At 33.7% G+C, this 25340-nt stretch overlaps 3 protein-coding genes across 3 annotated transcripts; all 3 read left to right on the top strand.

The window, feature by feature from the left end:
• Positions 1-1721: 1721 nt before the first annotated feature.
• LOC111383287 (cytochrome c oxidase subunit 6b-2) lies at positions 1722-4963 on the top strand. The gene is made up of 4 exons (XM_023007365.1): positions 1722-1875; positions 2322-2410; positions 3239-3320; positions 4571-4963. Exons 1-4 carry the CDS (start codon positions 1867-1869, stop codon positions 4622-4624), a joined length of 234 nt encoding a protein of 77 aa, XP_022863133.1. The 5' UTR covers positions 1722-1866; the 3' UTR covers positions 4625-4963.
• A 6171-nt stretch (positions 4964-11134) lies between these two features.
• LOC111383284 (tetraspanin-8-like) lies at positions 11135-13501 on the top strand. Its single transcript, XM_023007362.1, has 2 exons — positions 11135-11817; positions 12943-13501. Exons 1-2 carry the CDS (start codon positions 11311-11313, stop codon positions 13243-13245), a joined length of 810 nt encoding a protein of 269 aa, XP_022863130.1. The 5' UTR covers positions 11135-11310; the 3' UTR covers positions 13246-13501.
• Positions 13502-19341: 5840 nt separating this feature from the next.
• LOC111383281 (uncharacterized mitochondrial protein AtMg00810-like) lies at positions 19342-20070 on the top strand. Its single transcript, XM_023007357.1, has 2 exons — positions 19342-19707; positions 19810-20070. Exons 1-2 carry the CDS (start codon positions 19342-19344, stop codon positions 20068-20070), a joined length of 627 nt encoding a protein of 208 aa, XP_022863125.1.
• The last annotated feature ends 5270 nt before the right edge of the window (positions 20071-25340 follow it).

Genomic DNA, 25340 nt, shown 5'->3' with positions numbered 1-25340 from the left:
CAATTATCTGTTTACATATCCACGTGTTTATATACAATTTTCAGAATTGCACGCTATATAATTTTCAAGAACGTAAATATAAAATGCACGAGAAAATCAACAAAATTCATCTTAAAATTGTTGGGGAAATTTATACCGATTATGTGCATATTATATTCACAAAAAATATACCGTTTATATTCACGAAATCAAAACAAGGTTTCGACTTACCGAAATGGAGTTTGAGAAACTAACCCATTTCCATTCTTGAATTAAAACATGTAATTCTTCATATCGGACCTCGCATAAATTATATAAATAAAATTAATCATTTTCTAAAATCAAGTAGAAATGAAATCGGAAAAAATTAAATGTAAGCGATGCGATTGGTCGAGGTGAGTATAACTCTTTCCTTAAAATGAATTTGCCCCATATCGGTGCTAACGGTTTTCCGACAATCATCTCCCAAAATACAATAACCATGTCAAACCATAGGAGCACTCCAAATGACTTCGACCAGCGATCGAACGGAATTTCCTCCCTATCAAGAAAATGCATGAAAATGTTATGGAATTAGAAATGAGAGAATTGCAAGAGGAGAATGAATGCTCAATGCAATTGGTGTACCCAAAATCACGTCCATAGGGTTCTATTTATAGATGTAGAAATGGTACAAATGAAGTAGTGTAGGCCAAAACATGCATCCTTTCAAAAAATTGCAACACTTGGCCAAAACTTGCATCCTTTCGAAAAGTTGCAACACTTCATTTCTTCCAACTTTGGTCCGCAATTTCTCATTCATCCGGAATTAGTTTTGAGATTCCAAATATACCACGACGATCTACTCGACGAATAGAATAAGTTGGTCTATTTATTTTAATAATTTGACCATCGAATCAAATTCGAATATTTGATCTGATACGTAGTCACACTTTTTCATTTTCCACTTTTACACACCTTTTCATTTTCTAATTTTTGGTTAATTATTTGAAAAAATTCCAACATTTACGTGCAACCCTAGTGAGAGCTAAATAAAATTATAAAATTATTTAAATTCCAATAATAATTGAAAGATGAATTGGGAATTACACAAAATCAACGAGGGTATTATTATTTTTCAAAAGTTTCTTCTCATTTCTTCGTTTTTAAATATTATAGATGGATGAATAATTGTTCTTCCTTTATTTTGGTCATTAATTTTAATTTACAGTATTTGAACATTCACTTTATGTTTAATTTAATAAATTAAATTCTTCTTATTATAATTCCAATAAGCACTATAAAGTTAGAATTGAATAAGATCCCAAGTTTGGATTATTTTTCTTTTCCTTATTCTAGTCAACATTTTTAATTAATTTCGCTCTTTTTCTTTACATAATAAAGTTAATTTTGAAAAATCTTATAGAGTTGTAAAATTTATGCAAAAAGGAAAAGAACGAAAATTTTTAAAAAAAAAAAAGAAGAAAAGAAAAGAAAAAAGACCATTTCAAATCTAGTGAAAAGATATATATAGATTTTAGCTAAATAATAATGAGTAATTATGAAACCTTCAAGGTTCATGCATGTTTGAGAAATGTTATAATGTCTTTATAATTTAATGATTAAAATTAAAAATTAAATATAATAGCGTATTTTGTAGGATGCATAACAATTATCTACTTCTCATTTTTATCACATTATTGTTTCAACAATTTATATATTTTTTTTCCAAAAATTCGAAAGAAGAAAGGCATTGGGGATTCCTCATTGGTCACTGCACGAACCGGACAGTAATTTCTATCAATTGACACTTTTTATTTGTTTAGTAATTTCCAAACAAATACACAAGTTACCGACTTTTTACTTTCTGCGATTCGAAGGGCTTTCTCTTGTCGATTTACATCTTCAATGGCCGAGGTAAAATTCGCTGCAAAAATTTTCATGTTTTAATTCCCGTCGTTTATTTTTCTTGTATGCGTCTAGATTTTTCATTTCAAAGCATAATTCTGTAAATGTTTCAAAGCATCCTGTTCTGTATTTTTATTTTCCTCCTTTCAGTGATTAATGAAATTAGATGGCTAAATTACTATTAATCCTTTTATGTGTCATTTATTTCTGAATACTTATATATCTCAGCCTTGTAGTTCGATACATTTGTTTTATTTTACATATTTTTGCCTCAAATTTGTATTGGTTTGCTCGATGAATTCATCCCCTTCTTTTCCATGTCGGTCCTGTACGGTTGCGTTTGATTTAGGGTTGAGTGAGATATGATGTTAAATCGTAGAATTTTAATTTTGGAATTATTACTGCCCCTTCTCATTCAGGATTTTTGTTTTCGTCTGTTTGAACTTTATTATCAGATTGAACTTAAAACTGCTCCAGCTGATTTTCGATTCCCAACAACCAACCAAACTCGACACTGTTTCACACGCTACATTGAGTTTCACAGGTAAAGTCTAAAAAAAAAAATTCATTTTTTTTTCCTTGACATGACATTCATTTCTTGCTACGAGGATGCAATACTTTGATGGGCTGTTACCTTTTGACGGTGTGCTACCAAACTGTTTAATCGGCCTAAGTCGCTAATTGTGACTAAATATGACATGAAATGGATAAAAATTACATTGGATAAATGATGAGTCTACCTGATGTTTTCTTAGCATTTCTGGTTTATTTGAGTTGTAAATTGTATTCTACCAAGGCTAGCATATAAGTGACAATGTATGTTCTGTAGATTATATTTGGCTTCCATCAATGTCAGTATATGTTTTATTTAATTGATTATCTATCTTATTTTTACAAGTTGGAAGCAAACCCGCATTCATGAATGAGCCATACAAATGGTTAGAGCAAACACTATCACTTTGGAAGCTTGAAACAAAATTTATGGATTTTGTGTCAAATGAAATAACTCTTTGCTCCAGCAGAAGTTATGTGTGGCTGTTTAATATGCCTTGTCTAAGTTTAAAATGTTAATATCCAGCTTTTAGTTATGTCTTTTTGGGGATTGTGGTAGCAGCAGCATGTTGTTTCATGAGCAAGGTTGATAGGATGAGTTTAGGATTATTTCGTGTGGTGTTATTTACTTTCAGCTGTGGACACGATAGGATGCCCTAAAATTAGATATAGGCTGCAACTTTTGATCGTTAAATATAACTGCAAGGGTGGAAAAACTTAATAGGAAGCTAAAGTTGAGCCATGATTCTGGAAAAAATACTATAATTTTTCTTTACCCTGACCCTGACCCTGAACTAATTAACTACATCTTTATTGTCAGGTGTGTAGCTGCTAAGGGAGAAGAATCTGGTGATTGTGGAAAATTTGCCAAGTACTATCGTTCCCTTTGCCCGGGCGAATGGGTGAGTTGAAATGCTACTTGGTCGATTTCCTTAGACAATATGATTTTACAATTGACGCAATATGATTTTACAATTTTGGTTCTTTTGGTGTTATGATAAATATATGCAAATATTGCTACATGCACGCACAAAGACAAGTAACCCATGTTTCACAATTGGTCCTACTGATTATTGCATAATTTGTGTTCTGAATATGAAGATCTCCTTTAAAAGAAATTCAGAATTGTGTTTGTGTAGGGTTGGTATATTTGAGCAATATTTACAAGTTAGGTAATTTTTAAGATATCGAAATAAGGAAGAATTATTTTTTTTTTTTTATGTAAAGTATTTTTTTTAGCTCAAGACTTCACCTCAAAATATGGATCTTTTCCTTACATGACTATGAAAGATGATTGTTTCATTTTCCTTTTTTGTCTTCTTTTTTCCTTTTGTTGCATCAAAGGAAAATGTTAACCGCCAAGGATCGTAACTGATATGGTTCCTTTTAAGTTTAGAGTGGGCCAAGTGCAAAGATCCTGAAGCTTGGATTTTGCTATTTGCTGATTTATTTTTTATTTTATTTTTACGTAAAGTGCATTGAAGGACCATGAGATTGTCATTCGTGATATATGACAGATTAAAACAGGATACCAAAATAAATAATTGATTGCCGTGCTGTGCTGTGTGAGTTAGGAAACACACTACATCTTGCTTTAAGGTAATATAGGAATTGACTGCCTTCTGTTACATTACATTAGAAAAGGCTTTTTTTGGGATTTACTAATCTTATAGAAAGTAAAGGGGCACGAATCTACTTTTTTGTAAAGGAAGAGGCAGTTTTAGTTAATGCAGACCCTAAAGATTATTATTATTATTTTTGGCTTGTCTTGTGATGGTAACTTCCTACATGATTCACATGAAATTCTTGAGTTGTTAATCTTTCTGTTCTTTGGTTATTTGAGGTTCTCGGAAGTTGTAAAATCAAGTGACAATCCATTCTTTCTGGGCTATGCTTTTAGCATGGTTATGATACTCCGATAGTTGGCAGTTGACTTGTTTTGATATGAATTTAATCCATGAAATGCTTTCAATTAATGTTTCAATGGTCTACCCATGGATCTCGTCCTTCATCTTTGGGGCTGAATAATGTAAAAGTATTCCCTTGTTTTTTCCGAATATTTCACTTCCCTTGATCTACTACTAGTTTTATATGAAGTTATCAGCAATTGTCATTGTCTGTTCAATTTTGTTGACGTTTTTGGTTATTGCAGGTTGAGAAGTGGAACGAGCAGAGGGAGAGTGGAACATTCCCAGGGCCGCTATAATGCAAAGCCATGTCAAGAATCAAGGCATCCATTGGTACTTCGTTCTGCATTTACCTTTCCATTTGAAGCTTTTATCAGGTTATTAAAGATTAATAAGGCAAATCTTTGGCCAAGACAAGCTTTTTGCGGAGTTCCGACTTTTTTTCAAATGTTCATCCATATCATTTGTTTGATTGCTACATAAAGAATTTGTGGTTTTTCTTTGGGAGGTGCCTTTCTGTCTATCTATTTGTTTTGGGGCCTAGTGACCCAGTCTCTTAACATCGAATATTTGGTTATTTCAGTTTTACATAATTAATTTTGTAATTTGTTGAAGGATGATATGAGTTTTCCTTGTCATGGGATTTTATCAGTAACTTGTAAATCAAAAGAACACCTTCTTTTGATTTCATTGCTTCTCCACCAAATAGGGATTGGCAATTTAAACCGTTAAGATCGAAAATCGTGATTAACCGAACCGAATGTGATGAAAAAAATCGAACCGATGGTGCAATGGGGGCGGTTATGGTATTTGATTTTAATGAACTAGTTCGTGGCAGTGCGGGTATGGTATTTTTGCAGTCGAACCAAAATTGAACCGATTACCCATTTTAAAAAAAAATCATTGTTTTATTAGGGATAGCAAGATTTAGTGATAAGGAAATTAATCAAGAGGTACATTTTTTTATTTAAATTTCAGTTAAAACTATTCTGGATTAGGTAGTATCGTTGTATTTTTTACTTACATTTCTTATTTACTATATAGGAATCAATTTTGAGTGCTGACCTATGATAGTAAGAGTTGTGGGGAAGAATGAAGATTGAATATGAGTTAAGGTTGAAGCTTTTGAATTATTGAACATGAATCAAGTAACTACAATACACAAGAATCAAGAATGAAGGAAAAGTTTAATATTGTTATATTCATAATATTGTTTGATAAATTTTATTCTGCAATTGAAATTTGAGATAATGTTTGCATTTTCGTTTGGAATATTGTGTTTTTATTTTCATTGGCTCTCTTCTCATAAATTGTTTTATATCCATTTGACAGATGGATCTATAAAAAATAATTTATTTTCATGGTTATTAATTGAATCGAACCGATCCGATTTATGTGGTTATGGTATGGCAAAAAATTTGACGATTTGGTGATGATTTTAGTCGAATCGAACCGTTGCCATCCCTACCACCAAAGGAAATGTTAGGCAAAAATAAGGAGTTCAACAAAGACAACATTAAAAGTTGGAGGGATTCTTTCTAATGTAAGAAATACAAGTAATTTATGGCAGACATAAATAAGTGCACTATATAAGTTGAGAGGATCAAAAATTTTTGAGATCGGTAAATTTTTTCAATCTCCATCAAGAATGAATAGGATCTTATTAAGTTTCTTGGCAGTTTGGATATTATTTCCTTCTGCTGCTGAATCAAAAAGTTCCAACTTCCGATGAGCATGGCAGTCGCCAACAATGGAGGAAGACTGCACTCAATGGAAAGAAGCTAGCATCAAGCACTGGAATACCCAATATTACAAATTTGAGGGTTGCCAACGTTCATCTTCACTATGGTTGATTCATTTCGGCTAATTTCTATACCCTAAATTATTTAAGCGTATGGAGTATAATGATTGCCTTGTCATGGTGGAGAGTCGATTGGTATGGGCAAATTATTAGTTTAATATTCAGTAGAATCAATGAGTGCTTTTGCTTTAAAATTTTAGTTATCCTCCATCAATCCAAAGGAAGCATGAGGTAACTTTTATTTATTTATTTATTATTATTTTTTTAAGTTATTGGATTAATTGTTAGCTTCAAGACAAGTAACTTATTTTTATGAGATAGTTTAGTATGAATATATTAAGGGTACATATGTGCTTCGTTTCCTAAAAAATAGATTTTGTAATACTCTCTCCGTTCCATTTATTTGGGCAGATCATTATATATATATATGGTTCTTTTTTTATTGAGAATGTTTTATTTTGTTCGTTTACTAATATGTTATTATTTAATTTGCCTAGTTCTAAACAATTTTTCCTACTTAATCTTGAAATTATACAAATATAAATAATGGTAGACTATAAATGTTTTTGACAAAAATTGCTTTTTTAATAACATTAAATAAGATTTCTTAATCCATGTGAAAATCAAAATTAGCTTATATAAATGAGGTGGAGAGAGTAATGATTTTTTGGAGAATGAGTGGTTGAGTCCCTATTTGAGTCTCATTTTAGTAAGAAAAATGGATTAATGCTTTTTTTTTTTCCCTTTTTTTGGGGAGAATGTGTTAAAAAATGTAGGAAATTTTTTTGATTTGCCTTTTTCAATAACATTAGATAAGATTTTGTTGGGAAATTTCACGTCAATTTCCTTTATTTCTATTTACCTGCAGAATCTTTTGTTGTTCAGAAAAATATTAACAAACAAGAAAAATAAAGAATATAACACGCAAATTAAAAGGACCATCAAAGCTTTTCATTATATGAAAAAAATTTCACTCACCAACCCAATCCCAAAGTATTACAAAGAAAAAAATAAATTCGAATTTTATAACACTTACTTTTCTACCCAATATAAGAAAAGTTTTTGGATACTAGTCTCACAATATTTTTATCTCAAATCAACTCTCTGGCCACAACCAAAATAATGAAATACATCCACTATTTATAGGATCAATAACGAAGTAGAAGAGTTTAATTTAAATTCAAACAAGCCTTTTTTAACTCAACAAGAATACCTTCATTTGCAAGATTCCAAAATCGGTTGTAAATAGGAGACTAAATTTTGCAAGGATTCTGATCTTAACTTTAATTAGAAGTCTTCTATACAATAACTATCTTTTATTATTTGCAATAGAGGTCCTCTAACTTTTGGCTTTTGAGACAATTACGCAACAAATTTTTTAATCCATGTGAAAAATAAAACCAGTCTATATAAATAAGATGAAAGAAATAGTGGATTTTTGGAAAATGGGTAGTTAAGTCCCTGTTTGAGTCCCATTTTGGTAAGAAAAAGTATTTTGAAATAGTGATTTATTTATAGAATGTGTGGTTAAAAAGGAAAGAAAATTTTTCAATTACTGTGTAAAATTATTTTATGGAAGAATGTGTAATTGAAAATAAGTTTTTGAAAAATATGGGGGTCAAACATAGGTTAAAAAGTGGAGAAAAGTTTTGAGTTTATGTGTAAAAATATTTTATTGAGAGAATCTGTGGTTCAAAACGAATTCAAGGAAAAAAGAGTTTTTAAATAATAGAGGTTAAGCATGGGTAAAAGAGAACAAATAACTTTTTAAGCTTTGTTTAATTGGCCCCCTAAGATTTGGCTAAAAATTAATTTTTAATAATTTTGATAAAAGTTGACGAAGTGTATGAATAAAAAGTTGATAAATTTGTGAGTATAATAAAATGTATAGTTCAAAACGACTTTTAAAAAATTGGGCCAAACGGGAGCTTGCACATTTAAGACACGAAAGAGTGAAAAAATTATTTTTTTTCCTTGTTTAAGGTCAGTAAGTTTTCATATCAGTTCGAAAGTGCTCTAGATGAGGTGGTGACTTGGAAGATTTCACATTGGATAATGTTTGCCAAAGATTCGGGTGATAAATTGATAAAAATTGTGAATATTGTAAAATATGGAGTAATTAGCACAAAATATTCTTACTTTCAACGTTATTATGCAAAATGTCCATATCTTCCATTTTTTGTCATTTTCATTCCTATTTTCACATTTCGTTGCGAAAAATGTCGGTTTCTCAATAAAAAATGTAAAACGACAAATATACTTCTCTATGTAAACAAAACAAAAAGAGAAGAAAAGAAAGATAAAAAAAGAACAAATTGCAATTATACTCTCAAATTTTTTTAAAAATTTCTAACGGGTCCAAATAAATTATTAAAAAGGTAATTAGCATAAAACGTCTATAATTTTCATTATTATTGTGCAAAACGTTCTCACCTTTCATTTTTTTGACATTTTTGCCTTTATTTTCATATTTCATTACATTTTTTAATTGAGAAAATGACATTTTCTGTAGTAAAAAGGAGAAAGTAGGAATGAAAATGTCAAAAAATGAAATGTAAGGACGTTTTGTACAATCACATTGAAATATAGGGACGTTTTGTGATAATTATCCTAAAATACATAATTAAAAAATAATTTAATATAATGTTTAAATAATTTTTTAATCTATTCCACACACGTGCTTAAATTTATGTATTCTTGCATTTGGTCAAAGGAGATGTGATTATTAAGTAGTAATCAATTTGAACATTATTTTAAAGGTCGCAATCACAATATTTGTGTAATTGAGTAGCTAACGTAAGCGCAAAACGCAGAAAAAGCACGCAACGCGTTATCAACTAAAAATCAGTTTACGTTGAAAACTTAAAAGAAATAAGCAGTTGACTGTTACGACACGTCCCACCAAATCCGTGGCCGTAACCGCTTCTACACGATGACAGCCGTTTTATTTGCATTTCATTTCTGGCATTTTCCATTAATAACAAATATATTAAAATATTTCAAAAATCAGGTGATAAATAAATTTATTAAATATTAAAATATAATATAATATAATATAATATATATTAATTATTTTTACCCATGCCACGCCACGCCACCTCACCCAACCTATCCTATCACCCCATTAAACTACGTTCCCTCCATCTCTCCACCGGAGAAGGCCATCAGCTCCGGTGGTCACTCTTGCGGCCATTCCGATGATCACTTCGGTGGTCGCGTCGACGATCACTTTGGCGGCTGCTCAGACGACTATTTTGGCAATCACTCCAACGCCCGCTTCGACGGCTATTCGACGATCACTTCGACAAAATGCTCCAATGACCACTCAAATGCTTGTGACCAACTTTTTTTTCGATGTGATTAACTGTGACCAAATTTGTATTCAGTGTGACTGTCTATGACCAAATCAATGTCAAATCACAACTGATCCCAATCAACACAAAATTGGTCACAACAAACACATACTTGATCACATAGGGTCACCACAAACAAATCAGCACACACTGCAGAACTGTAATTAACCGTGACCAACTTTATCTTCGGTGTGACTAACTGTGGCCAAAATTGTATTTAGTATGACTTTCTATGATTAGGTCAGTCTCAAGTCACAGTCGATTATAGAACCATCACAGCCTACACCACCACCAGAAACAGGATCACCACAGATTAAAAAATCATCGATACTGCAAAACACCAACAATCATCCCAAAACTCTGATTAAACAAAAGATCTAATAAAAAACCACCCATCATTTAAAATTTGATAAAACCACGCTGGTTCCATCTCTTTCATCACCTAATCCAACACCGATGAAATTCTTCCATGAGAGGTTCCCTAAAATTAGGGAATTTTTGTCGTTGTTTGCTGGGGGTGGGATGGGATGGCTTTGATTTTGAAAGAAATTTAAGAGCACTTGATTTGTGAAATTGAATCTTGCATAATAGGGTTTGAGGTAATTTTCCCATAATTTATATACTTTCTTTTTTGACATTTTGAGGTAATTAAAGTAGAATATTGTGATTTTGTCAATGGAAATGATCATTGAATGATTTTTATTTATTTTAAAAAAGATCTCGATATTTTTGTTACAAATGATATGACTATTAAGCTATTAGAAGATAAAATTTACAAAAGAATTTGAGACGATAAGATAAATGTTTGATCATACTAAAATTGATAAAATTAAACGTGTTAACCATAATATATAGAAACAAATTGAGATGACAAAAATAAGAATATTTATGATAGAATGTTTATCAAAAAATTTCTTTTATGACCGATTGGTATTAATATCAACTGCTACGAATTAAATTAGATTCTTCTCAATATATAAGGCTTGGTAAACTAAAATCCGGCATAATGGAGAGGTCGTTGGAGAGGTAACAAAATCTATATTTTTCATTCGAAAACCAATAAATCAGAAAGAATAAGATGTGTTATTTTGTATAAGTTTTTTTCGGCCTATAAAAAGTAAAATTTGTATTACTGAAAATTATTGAATAATTGGAGATCGAAAAAGAAAATTCAAAATGTATTTATTTAAACAAATCTTAATTAAAATCATTATTGCTAAGTGGTTAGCAGTTTTGCATCTTAAAGTGTATACAAAAATGGAATAAATGTCCTGAACAAAATACAATGAGAATTAATTTATTTTCCTCCAATTACTCAATAGGTAGAAGAAGGGAAAAAAAATAAAAGTAAATTATATATTTTCAAAAAAGAAAGAAACAGATCCTGTTCCGTTCACAGCAGACGGTTATATAAAACTTGACTGTTACGCCAACGTAGAGCGTCGTTCGGCAACTGGGACCCACGTTTACATAGTTTAAAAACCAAAGATAGATATTCTTATCCTCCAATCACAAAGCAAGTAGACTTTTCAACTGTACTCACATAAGCCCACGTGCCACGCGTCATCTGGGGTCGGTTTCTTCGTCTTCTTCTTCCCCCTCATAGTCATTGCTTTGAACCTTCTTAATCCCTACTTCTATATACAACCACATGTATGCATACATATCATCACACAAAGTCTCATCTTCTTCATCTAATATCTGACCCCCACTTTTCTTCATTATCTTGAATTCTCCGCCTTCTTGATTTTTTTTTACTCGATATATTCTTGAGTCATTCTCTATTTACTTTCTTGAAAACTCTGATATCAAGTTAACTGATAAACAAACAATGGTACGTGTGAGTAACAATTTGGTGGGCATTCTCAATTTCATAACACTTTTGCTCTCAATTCCCATCATAGGAGGGGGCATATGGCTCTCGAAACAAGCCAACACAGAGTGTGAACGGTTCCTAGACATACCCGTAATCGTTCTGGGAGTTTTTATTCTGCTGGTTTCATTGGCAGGTTTAGTGGGGTCATGTTGCAGAGTTACGTGGCTTCTATGGATCTATCTCGTTGTCATGTTCTTGTTAATTGTGTTGTTATTTTGCTTCACAATCTTTGCTTTTGTGGTTACAAACAAAGGGGCCGGAGAGTCCTTATCTGATAAAGGGTACAAGGAATACAGGCTTGGGGATTACTCCAATTGGCTGCAGAAAAGGGTCAACAGTGACAAGAATTGGAACAAGATTAGGAGTTGTTTACAGGACAGTAAGATCTGCCAGAGGCTGCTGGATGATGGGTCCTCCACCAGTGTTGAAGATTTTTACAGGGAACAGCTCTCTTCTCTTCAGGTAAAGACAACATACGTATTTTGCAGTATATTTGGTACCAATATCTTATTTTTGATGTTTCGCTCTTGGGTATTTTGATTTTTGGTATGCAGATTCATAGTTCTCTTTAAAAATTAAGCAATAACTAGGGGGTTTATAATTGTTACTTTTGTTGTTGAAACCTAGCGCTTTTAAAAAAAAGTTGGGGAACTTTAGCCTAGTTTTGACATTCTTATGTATGAAAAAGGAGAGGATCTCTTTTTCAGTGAAGAAAGAATATCATTTTGTTGGGTTAAAATATCATCTTAATTGTTATTTATTTTTATTTTTTTCCTTTGATGTTCATATTATTTACTATAAAGCATATCTTTTTTTCTTCCTAACATGTTTCATGTTGTATTTCCTTTTTATCTTGATAATTTATCTAATTTGTAGACAATATTTTGTTCTTTCTTTCTTCCACCTTCTTTTAAAGTAATTTCTGATGAGTTGAAAACTGTCTAAATATATCTTTTTCACCATGGTTGTTGGGAGGTTGATCGCTTTTGCTCAAAATTTGGTTAATTTGTCTTGCATTATGATCTATTTGAACTTAGCCGCCGTTTAATTCCCTTATTTTATTTTACTTTAATTTATTTTTTATACTCATTTTCAACCATATATTCACACGATAAAATATTCTAAAGTAAATCCAACACTTTTCCTTACTTTTTAATCATGCAATCTCAATAAATACTATTCATAACATAGTTTTTTTTCTTTTTAGCCACAATTTGAAGGAAAATATATTTTGAAATGGTGTTTTTTTGGAGAACGGGTGATGAAAATGAGTTCAAAAATTATTAAGAAAGTGGATTCTTTTTAAATTAGCTCGTAAATTGGTTTCTTGATTGAGCTTTATCCTTCATTGGCTACTTCATTCCCCATATCTCCGCATAGATGCTCGTCTTCATTTTCCGTATATTGACTAGGGGGCTCGTATGATCTTAATGCGTGACTAATCTTTATGTCACTATGAACAGAACTTCAGCGTAGATATATGTTATTCTGTTTTCGCTTTAGTGTTATATATCCATTTCTTTTCGTATACGGAAACCCGACTTCTCTATTAAACTTACCGATATTATTCTTGTATTATTTCTGCAGTCTGGTTGCTGCAAGCCATCAAACGACTGCAACTTCCAGTACGTTAGCCCGACCAACTGGACTAGGACCGCTCAATCATCGTTAACAAATCCAGACTGCAGAACATGGAGCAGTGATCCTAATGTCTTGTGCTATAGCTGCCAATCATGCAAGGCTGGGTTGCTGGATAACATCAAGAGTGACTGGAAGAGGGTTGCTGTCATCAACATCATATTCCTCGTCTTTCTCATAATCGTCTACTCCGTGGGATGCTGCGCGTTCAGAAACAATCGAGAGGACAACTTGTGGAAACGATACCCTTGAATAGATATTAGAAGTATACGAGAGGGTAGAGGTTTTTATGGAACTCTTGTACTGGTGTTTGTTGCATTGTCCTAATGGTTTGTTAGGTGTACAATGTACTGTTTTCATTTTGGTTTTCAGACCTACCTCGATTTTCTATGTATATGTTGCTCAGGATGTCTTATTATTACTCACGTATATCTTGATTTTCTAGGTATATGTTGTTTAGGGTGTCTTGTTATTATACACACATATTTATATTTTGATTTTCTATTTATTTTTCTTATGATGTCTAGTTATTAATAATCAACTTATTAGATTTGTCTCTGTTCAGGTTTGATCATTAGTAACGTTTTAGGAGGAATAGTGACGAGTACCACGAATTGTATGGATTATTACATTCTGAATATTTGTTTGAAATTCAAATTTGACTTCGACTGAGTAGAATAACTAACTTTATAGAAACTAATGATGTGTTCCCAAACAAAGGCAATTAAATTCTGCTATCATGTGTCCTCCTTACGTTGGATTCTGTTATCAAATTTCTTTGTCTCTACAAATTTGTAGTATTTGTCAATTCCTTGAAATTTGTGTTTATAAACATGTCTATAATACTTTTGTGTTTGTATTTTGGGCCTTTCAATTTGTACCCTCGTGATTTCTTTCGAAATGAGCCTTTGGAAATTTGCACAAGTGTTTTCAAACATTTCTTAACACTGATGTCCTTATACCATTCTATAGCCTCCTTTGAACTGTAACTCGATAATCCTCTTTGTCTACACTATGAACTGTTGGCACCTACATTTTGTCTCTATGGATCGAGGAGAAAAGGGGTTCAGCGTATATATAAGAGAAGTAAGGAGGTCAAACTTTTTCAGACATACAACATGCATTCTGCAATGCAATGTAGTTGGACTCTTATGTCGATCCTACGCATAACGTTTTTCGATTTTTGCTCGTATTTAAAAATTGATTTGGGCCGAACATTTCTTTCCGATTCATTAACAACTTGCTACGTATCCTCTATTAATAATGGGCTGAATAATATCCATTTTCCACATTAGATTATCGATGTTTCTTGCACGTAAGACTTCTTACAAAATCATTCGTATCAAAGCTCGTATGCCATTTCTATGTATGTTAAAATATGTCAAAAAATACATGTAAATAATTTGAATATACTCTAGGTCTATAAAAATATTTTTAAAAATATATGTAAATAATTGGATTATTGTTAAAATAATCCATATAGGTAAAATCCACTCAATTTAAAACTTTTCTATTTGCTTATGTGGCAAATATGTTTAGGAAAACTATGAAAGCGTTGGAGATGTTCTAATATAACTATAGAGCTTATAATAATAATAATAATAATAATAATAATAATAATAATAATAATAATAATAATAATAATAATAATAATAATAATAATGTGAGCCTTTTTAAGGGAATTTTTGATGGTCTGAAAAATGAATTTTAAATGCATTTTGCATAAAAACTGGTCTTATAAATGAGAGGGTGAGATTGAAGAGAGAAATGATTCTATGTGGCGTAAGTGCCAATTCCAAAAATTGGAGAATGAAATTATTTCTTCAGAATATTTTTAGGGAAAAAAGTTTGGCATTTGATTAGTACAAGGACAAAATTGGGGTTTCTGAATACTTGGAGATGAAATAGCAACTTTTGTAGACTTGGAGGATGAGATTATTCTTATATAATTTGAACTTTTAAGTTAGTTCTTACATTATTCACATTATGATATAGTTTTCCATCGTTGCATATTTTATTTATTTCTTCTTTCTTTCTGTTATTTGTAACCCGTGCTTATCCAATAGAAGTAGCAGTAACTTTTACATTCTCCTAAAACTTTGATTTTCAGTTTAATTCACTGGAAAATATGTTGGAAATAATGAAGAGAAGGAGAAGACAAAAGGAATGGCGCAATAATAGCAGCAACGAGATGAAGAAAATATAAATATTGTCAATAACAGCTTTGAAGGCACAAACGCGGCATCGCAGTTCTCATACGTTATTTGTCCCCTCTCCGAAGTTTATGAGATACTTAAGGGTATTCCGATATATGATTTGAAGGATTATAACAAGCCTTGTAAAGGATTTTACCAAAGCACAAAGTAAAATCCTCCAAAAATTTAAGAACACAATGAATGAATATTAATGAAGAAGATCTTTGATTGTTGAATTGGAATGAATATCAAGTGTTTTCCTTACTTTTTACCCTTGAACATGGCTCCTCTGTATATGGGCCACGACAAGAGATGTGAAATGGTGCCAAAACATGCAATAAAAGCCATCAAATTCTAACTTGCAACGATAAAAAATCGACCTTCAATGATCGAATTTTTGTACCATGTGACTGCATGGTACAAATCCATGCGGTCACATGGTTTATTCAAGCCGAGGTCTTTTGGGCTCGGTATATGGCCACGCAACTGCATGACTAAATACACCATGTGGTCGCATGGTTTGTATTTGCGGCCATGTTTTGATTTTTCATGCCAACTTCCATCTTTTTTATTCCATAAACATTATGTTATGCCAGACGAATCACATCCCCTTAATTCTGCAAATCACACTAATTGTGCTGTGATTGATAAGCCAAGATAGGAATTCCAGCATTATTCCTGTAGATGACTGATATCTGTTCTTTTTTATTAATCCTTCTATGTATAGATTAGACTACCAATTATATGTCTCAACAGCTTCTATATAATACATGTTATACAATAGGTTTGGTACATTGACCAAATCCTTTTCCTGCAATTCTTTCTTGGGATCAGAGTGTGATTGGCTTAAGCCCGTCCTGTTAAAACTATGTCGTCTTCCGTTGCAACCTTTGTCCCACCAAACAACCTAGTACAGTTTGTTTCTGTGAGACTCGAGGGACCTGCCTCTTACTTGAACTGGTCCTCTCAAATTGAAGGTGCTCTTAGTATTCATGATCTTCTTGGCTTCGTGGATGGTATTGAACCGTGCCCAGAAGAGTTTTTATCTCATATTCCAGGTAAAAATACTCGTGAAACTAGTCCTGACTTCATCCTATGGCATAAAAAAATAAAATTGTCTTGGTTTGGATGAAGTCTACAATCTCAGAGAAGGTTCTCTCTATGGTCTATGGCATGAGGGTCGCTCGACTAGCATGGCTTGCTCTAGCAAATCGCTTTGCGTCTCCCTCAACCTCTAATGTTAATCAATTGAAACGCCAACTTCAAAGCATGCAACAAGGAGTAAAAACTGCTCGGAATTTGTTAAAAGTGCAAAAAATATTGTAGATCAATTGGAGGCTGTAGGCAGGCTGATTGAAGATGAAGATTTAATCTTCCACATTCTTGGAGATCTTAGCATTGCCTACACACCTTTTATCTCTAACTGCTATTTTGCACAATGTGAGAAGTCTCTATCCCTCACTGACTTTCAATCTGAGCTTTTTGATTTTGAGGTCCTTCTTGAAACTCAACAGCGAAGTGTGCAAGTTGACCATAAAAACTTTGCTATAGTTGCAAATAAACTCAGTGGAGGAAAGAATGGAAAATGGAACAACTGCCAATGGCAGCCACCACAGCGCACCAATCTTACTCCAATTCCTACACAAAAACCTGATCACACTGGAAGCAATGTTGTCCCAAACAATGGTGTCCAAGTACCTGCCTAGGCTAATGATCCAAGCTTTGATCCCTATGCCTGTCAAATTTGTGGCAAGAAAAATCACATGGATTGGATTGTTTCCATCGCTATGATTACAACTATCAAGGGCGACATCCACCCCAACAGTTGGCAGCGATGGTTGCACACTCCAACTCCTTCCACGGTGACAACACATGGTATGTTGACAGTGGCGCAAACCAGCATGTTACTTCAGATATCGGTAATCTTCATCTAACTGAGCCATATCAAGGAGATGACAAAGTAGCAATGGGAAATGATAATGGTTTGCAAATTAAACATACTGGTAAACTCTCCTTACATACACCTAAATCTACACTTCAATTAAAAAATGTTCTCCACTGTCCACAAGCTGCAGCCAACCTTTTGTCGATAAATAAGTTGTGTATTGACAACAATTGCTTCTTTATTATAACTGATTCTCATTACTTTGTCAAGGACAACCACACGGGAAAAACATTGCTAATAGGAGAGAGTGAAGGAGGGCTATACCCTATCCAAGTTGATCTAAAATCAATTCATAAGACTCGATCAAATGTTGCTCTTATTGGTGTTCGCACTACCCTTGATGTGTGGCATGCACGTTTTGGACATCCGTCTTTACAAATAACAAAAAGATTAATCAAATCATTTAATTTGCCTATTTTGGGTCCTTTAATTTTAATTCAATTTGTCAATCTTGTTTATTAGGAAAATCCAAACAATTATCGTTTGGCGAGTCTTTTCAAGTTACTTTATGTCCTTTAGAACTTGTCCATTCAGATGTTTGGGTTTCACCAGTTATGTCTCGTGAAGGTCATAGATATTATGTTTTGTTTGTAGATGACTTCTCTCGTTTTACATGGGTTTATCCACTTCGTAATAAATTTGAAGTCTTTTCATCATTTGTGCATTTTAAAGCCTTAGTTGAAAATCGTTTCTCAAACACGATCAAACAACTTCAATATGATAATGGTGGTGAATACCTATCGAATCAATTTCAAGACTTCCTTCGTAAATGTGGCTTTCATCAACGCCTTTCATGCCCACACACTTCTCAGCAAAATGGTTTAGCTAAGAGGAAACATAGACATATTATGGAAGTTGGACTCTCTTTATTAGCTCAATCACATTTACCTACAAGGTTTAGGATTGATGCATTTACTACTGCAATTTATCTAATAAATCGAACTCCTACACCAGTCTTAGATAATATATCTCCTTATTTTAAGTTGTTTGCTCAAAAACCTAACTATTCTTTCTTAAGAACATTTGGTTGTGCTTGTTATCCTCTGTTAAGACCTTACACACCTCATAAACTTACATTCTGTAGCAAACAATGCGTGTTCCTTGGCTACTATTCACATCATCATGGATATCGTTGCCTTGATCCAATTACTCATAAGATATATATCTCCCGCAGTGTTACCTTTGACGAGCATACATTTCCAGCAAGGGTATGGCCTTCATCTCCTCTTCCTATAGTATCAGATGTTTCTCGAACCGGTATGTCATTTGATCTCACTCCCTTTTATGCCCAATTGCAATTTGATCCTTCACCTGTATCAACATCAGAAAGCCAGCCTTTATCTTCTGAGCAAAACTCCCCATTTGTCCCTGACAATATTCAGTCCTACCGACCACCTAATGACCTGCCAACTTCACCAGAAAGCCAATCCTTATCCTATGAGCAAAACTCTCCATGTATCCGTGATGAAACTCAATCATCTCGACCAACTACTGACCTGTAAACTTTACCAGAGACAAACACTTCTTTGTCGAGCACTACTAGTTCTTCATCCTCAGCAAATTCTAACCTCTCTGACCATCATATGATCACTCGGTCTAGAACTGGATCTCTCCGTCCCAAACAATTTCCAGATTTCCATCTCTTCTATGCCACCAAGCATCCACTTTGTGCGTATACCAGTGTGTTTAAATCTGTTGAACCTAACACTTTTTCTCAAGCTATTTTATCACAGAAATGGCAACAGGCAATGCAACAAGAATATGATGCACTCATTGCCAATGATACTTGGGATCTTATCCCTCGTCCTTATGATCACACCATTATTCACACTAAATGAGTATACAAAATCAAACAGAAGGCTGATGGAAGTGTGGATCGCTCTAAGGCTAGACTGGTGGCAAAGGGATTCCAACAGATTAATGGTGTTGATTTTACTGAGACCTTTAGTCCGGTAATTAAACCTGCAACAGTGAGGGTTATTTTAGCTCTATCTATTTTTTTACTGGCCTATCTTACAGTATGATGTCTCAAATGCTTTCTTACATGGAAAGCTTGAAGAGCAAGTATACATTGACCAACCAAGAGGATTTGTCAATTTACAGTTTCCTGATCATGTTTGTCACCTTAAAAAGGCTCTCTATGGCCTTAAACAGGCACCTAGAGCGTGATTCCTTCGCCTATCAAATAGCTTGCTTGATTTTGGCTTCATGGGTTCCCCCGTTGATACCTCCTTATTCACCTTTCATCATGGTGATGTACATATTTTTGTGTTGATAGATGTTGATAATCTCCTCATCACCGGCTCATGCTCTACATCTATACAACATCTCGTTACTCAGCTTAAGCAAGAATTTGCTTTGAAAGCTCTTGGTGAGCTTGGCTACTTCTTGGGAGTCGAAGCCTCAAGGGATACTCAGGGACTTCATTTATGTCAAAGTAAATATATACTTAATATTCTTTATCGCTTCAGGATGGTTGGTGTGAAGCCCTACCCAGCTCCATATGTCTCAGGAGGAAAATTATCTACAATAGACAATGAGCCCGTTGAGGATATTAATGGTTACAGGCAATTGGTTAGTGCACTCCAATATTGTACTTTAACTTGACCTGAGATTGCATACTCCGTGAATCAATTATGTCAACATCTGCACTCTCCCACTACTTTTCATTGGAAGTCAGCCAAAAGAGTCTTGCGCTATCTCAAGGGTACTATAGATCATGGCCTATATTTCTACAAAGGTTCCCTAAAACTTCATGCCTACTGTGATTCTGACTGGGTGGGAGATCCTAGCGACAGACGATCAACTGCTGGCTACGGAATATTTTTGGGTCCGTGTTTGATATCATGGTGTGCAAAGAAGCAAGGTGTGGTTTCTCGCTCCAGTACTGAATCTCAATACAGGGCTTTGGCTATGGTTGTTGCGGAACTCTATTAGCTTCGAATGCTCCTTAAAGACCTTCATGTGCCTCTTCTCTTCCCTCATGTCATTTGGTGTGACAATCAAAGTGCAATTGCCCTTGCTGCCAATCTAGTTTATCATGCTCGCACTAAACACATCGAGGTGGATTTTCATTTTATTCTAGTAAAGATATTGAACAAGGATGTCTGTACTCATTATATCCCTACAATAGATCAGGTTGCGTATATTTTCACAAAGGGCCTGTCCTTCTCTCGGTTCCAGTTCCTAAGAGACAAACTCATGGTTTGTGATCTCCCCATTCGTTTGAGGGGGGTGTTAAGCCAGACAAATCATATCCCCTTAATTATGCAAATCACACTAATTGTGTTGTGATTGATAAGCCAAGATAGAAATTCCAGCATTATTCCTGTAGTTGATTGATATCTTTTCTTTTTTATTTATCCTTCGATGCATAGATTAGACTACCAATTATATGTCTCAACAGCTTCTATATAATACATGTTATGCAACAGGTTTGGTACATTGACCAAACCCTTCTCCTGTAATTCTTTCTATTTGTTGATTTTGAACAACAAATCTCAACAATCCCCCACTTGTTCAAAATTAGCAATGTCTCATATCCAAAGTATACGATACTCATACATAAAGACTAGATATCTTCCGATTTGAATATAACTATATTGTAATTCATTCAAGGTAAAATCAAAATCAAAGATAGCATGAAACTTTGAACTAGTTATTCTATGTGACAATACCAGTTAGAACACACACACGAATACCACGTGTTCTCAAATTTCTCATAACTCGCTTAGCGCTATTATGACCTTGTTATTATTCTTTTCAACAAACTTTTAAGAGAGAATTTCCAACTCTTAATTGAGGCGGCACCACCTATAGTTTGTTTAGGTGAAATTCTTCCAGTACATTTGTTACTTTTAGAGATACTTGTGTTTTATCACTGAACTTTATTAAGAACTTATACAAGTCGAGGTCTTTTGGCCTCGGTATATAGTCATGCAACCGCATGGCTAAATACACCACGCGGTCAGATGGTTTGTACTTGCGGCCATGCTTTGATTTTTCATGCCAATTTCTATCTTTTTTATTCCATACACATTATTTGTTGATTTTGAACAATAAATTTCAACAATCCCCTACTTGTTCAAAATTAGCAATGTCTCATATCCAAAGTATACGATACTCATACATAAAGACTAGACATCTTTCGATTTGAATCTAACTATATTGTAATTCATTCAAGGTAAAATCGAAATCAAAGGTTGCATGAAATTTTGAACCAGTTATTTTATGTGACAATACCAGTAATAACACACACACACACGAGTACCACGTGTTATCAAATTTCTCATAACTCGCTTAGCGCTATCATGATATTGTGCTTATTCTTTTCAACAAACTTTTAAGAGAAAAACTTCAACTCTCAATTGAGGAGGCACCACCTATAGTTTTTCTAGGTGAAATTCTTCCAGTACATTTGTTACTTTTAGAGGTACTTATGTTTTATCACTGAACTTTATTAAGAGCTTATACAATCCGAGGACTTTTGGCCTTGGTATATGGCCATGCAACCGCATGGCTAAATACACCATGCGGTCACATGGTTTGTACTTGCTGCCATGCTTTGATTTTTCATGCCAACTTCCTATTCCATACACATTATTTGTTGATTTTGAACAGCAAATCTCAACAATCCCCAACTTGTTCAAGATTGGCAATGTCTCATATCCAAATTATACGATACTCATATATAAGGACTAGATATCTTTCGATTTGAATCTAACTATAGTGTAATTCATACAAGGTAAAATCAAAATCAAAGGTAGCATGAAACTTTGAACCAGTTATTCTATGTGACAATACCAGTAAGAACACACACACGAGTACCACGTGTTATCAAATTTCTCATAACTCGCTTAGCACTATTATGACATTGTGCTTATTCTTTTCAACAAACTTTTAAGAGAGAAACTCCAACTCTTAATTGAGGCGGCACCACCTATAGTTTTTGTCTAGGTGAAATTCGTCTAGTACATTTGTTACTTTTAGATGTACTTATGTTTTATCACTGAACTTTATTAAGAGCTTAAAGCTCAATCCCCACTTTAGTAACAACTAGCATGATTTTAACTAGGATATGGTCACTGCGAATTTGAATAATGCTGCAACTATCCATATATCAAATGACTCGTTGTTATTCTTTGAACTCGTGGATTACATTTTGAGTAGTGATAGGTAAGGTTGTTGTCATCGATGGACATTTTTAGTTAAAGAGTTTCAACCCCATCATCTTGAAGTAGACATCACTAAATCTCTATTTAGAGATTTAGTTAAAGGATCCACTAAATTCTCAATTGACTTTATGTAATTTAGGGAGATTATTCCATTTTTCATTAATTTAAGTCATGTCTAAGACTCATATATCTAGACTTTCTATTATTTGCTTTTGCTAAAATGGCTTGACTATCACACACAATAGGTATTAAAGAGATATTCTTCGATCCCAAAGGTATTTCGTAAAAGAGATCCTTAAGCCACTCAACCTCTTTTCCAGTTTTCGATAGTGCTACAAATTCAGATTCCATGATTGAGTGTATTATACATGTTTATTTCTTTGATTCCATGAAACAGCACCTCCTCCAAGAGTGGACATCTAACTCGAGGTAGATTTACTTTTACCCGAACTATAAATTCAACTAACATTGATGAACCCTTCCAATATCGTCGGGAACTTAGTATATTGCAGGCCAAAGTTTTTTATTTTCTTTAAGTATCTAAGAACTCTCCAATGGCCTTCCAATGATCATTGGCTGGATTGCTAGTAAATCTACTAAGTTTACTAATTGCATAGGCTATATCCAGCTTTGTGCATTGAACTGCATACATAGGACTCCCTATAACACTAGAATATTCAAGTTGAACGATCGCCTTTCTATCATTCTTTACAAGTTTTCAACTTGGATCAATCGGGATACTACATTATTTATATTCAAATGTCAGAACTTATTTATTATATTCTCAATATAATATGATTGATTAAGATGGTAACCCTTACTAGTCTTTGTGACTTTGATACCTAAAATTGTATCTACCTATCCGATGTCCTTCTTTTTGAATGTGGAAGACAGAAACCTCTTCATTTTTTCTATACCGTCTATGTGATTACTTATAATCAACATGTCTTCAACATATAAGCATATAAATGTCATATAATTACCATATACTCTAGAATATAAGCATCTGTCTATGCTACTTTGTTTAAAATCGAATGATATAATTGCTAAGTCAAAATTTTCACGCCATTTCTTAGGTGCATGCTTCAGACTGTATAACAATTTTACCAACTTGCACACCTTATGTTCGTTTTCAGGTAGAACAAACCCTTTAGGTTGTTCAATATAGATCTCCTCATTTAGATTCCCATTCAAGAATGTCGTCTTGACATCAATTTGATGAACATGCAAGTCATGCATCGAAGCTAAAGCGATTAATATCTTAATCGATGTTATTCTAGCTACCGGTGCATAAGTGTTAAAATAGAAATTTCTTGTTACATTCCTCTTTTGCTTTGTACTTACTTTCCAATGCATTCTAGATTTCTTTCGCCAAAGAGGTGTTGGTGTATAAATCATATAAGTGATCTGACAGCGCATTGAGTATATGACCGCGGCAAATTAATTCGTCTTCTTGGCATTTCTACCTTGATTGCTTCGGTTTTTCCATTTGTGGGTTCTGCTAACAGTGTCAAATTCAGATCGAGAATGTAAAAGATCTTCAATGCAGTAAGGAGAAACTTCAACTTGTCTTGCCATCGCGTGAAGTTCGTGCCATCGAATTGATCCAATCGCACTAAGTCTTGGTTCATGAGTTTGATTATTGCCATTGTTGTCTTTCTCTCCATTGTCAAATAACATTTGAGATTGTTGGAAATAACGGAGGGAAGAAGGAAAGACAAAAGGAATGGGACAAGAATCGCAGCAACGGGATGAAGAAAATATGAATCCCAGTCTTCAAACGTTATTTGCCTCTTCTCCGGAGTTTATGAGATGCTTAAGGATATTCCAACAAATGGTTTAAAGGATTACAACAAACATTGTAAATGATTTTACTAAAGTACAAAGTAAAATCCTCCAAAAATTCAAGAACACAATGAATGAATATGAATGAAGAGCAAGAGTTTGATATTTGATTGTTGAATTGGAATGAATATCGTGTGTTTTTCTTATTTTTTACCCTTGAACATGGCTCCTCTATATAAGTGCCATGATAGGAGCCAAAACATGCAAGAAAAGTCACGAAATTCAAACTTGCAATGGCCAAAAATCGACCTTCAACGGTCAGATTTTTGTGGTACAAATTCATGTGATCGCAGGGTCTCTTGATTCTTTTCTGATCGAGATGTATAGATCCTGTTTATTCAAGCTAAGACTTTTTGGTCTCGGTATATGGCCATGCGACAGCATGGCTAAATACACCATATGGTCGCATGGTTTGTACTTGCGGCCATGCTTTGATTTTTCATGCCAACTTCCATCTTTTTTTATTCCATACACATTATTTGTTGATTTTGAACAACAAGTCTCAACAAAAGATGGTAATGACCGACTTCCATGCGAACTGCTTGTTGCATAGCATTATTCATTTCTTTCCTTCGTGTTTTCTTAATGTCTTCTGCTTTTGTACAGAGTAGTTTACACTTATGGTTTCAGATATATTGGACAAAGTATTTTATTGATGAAACATTGCACAGCCTGCTTTCATTTTTCTTGCACTTCACATTTTATTTTTGGCTCATTTTTCCTTTCATGCCTCAGAATTATGCACTTGTAGCGTACACTTTTGTCATAATAAAAAAAATGGTTGCTTACGGATCAAGAGGAAAAATGGTGTCATGAAAGAATTATGCTTATCCTACGCATGAGTCATTGGCAACTCATTGTTATCGTTATTTATCAATTGGCACGGGTCATACTTCGTACTCCAGAATAGCAATCAGACCGTTATAGATACAGCTCCATCATTCGTGTGAGAAAGGCGAAATGACTCTTCGAGAATTTAAGAGACGCATGTGCGTCGATTGAAACAACGTACCATGTGTACGAGTGGGTTTGGTTGTGACACTGGTTGTATTTTCCTAGCCAAAGGCTTGCAAGGAATGGGGGACGGAAAAGAAAATATTTTTGACGTATAACATAATTTTTTATTACACTAGTAATTATATTCATTACTGTGTACTAAATATGCACTTGACTCGAACTATGGGAAAA

Source organism: Olea europaea, unplaced genomic scaffold, assembly GCF_002742605.1.
Source record: "Olea europaea var. sylvestris unplaced genomic scaffold, O_europaea_v1 scaffold2654, whole genome shotgun sequence".
Classification (NCBI taxonomy): Eukaryota; Viridiplantae; Streptophyta; class Magnoliopsida; order Lamiales; family Oleaceae; genus Olea; species Olea europaea.
The sequence above is the reverse complement of the archived record's forward strand: the minus strand, read 5'-3'. Positions and strand labels throughout refer to the sequence as shown.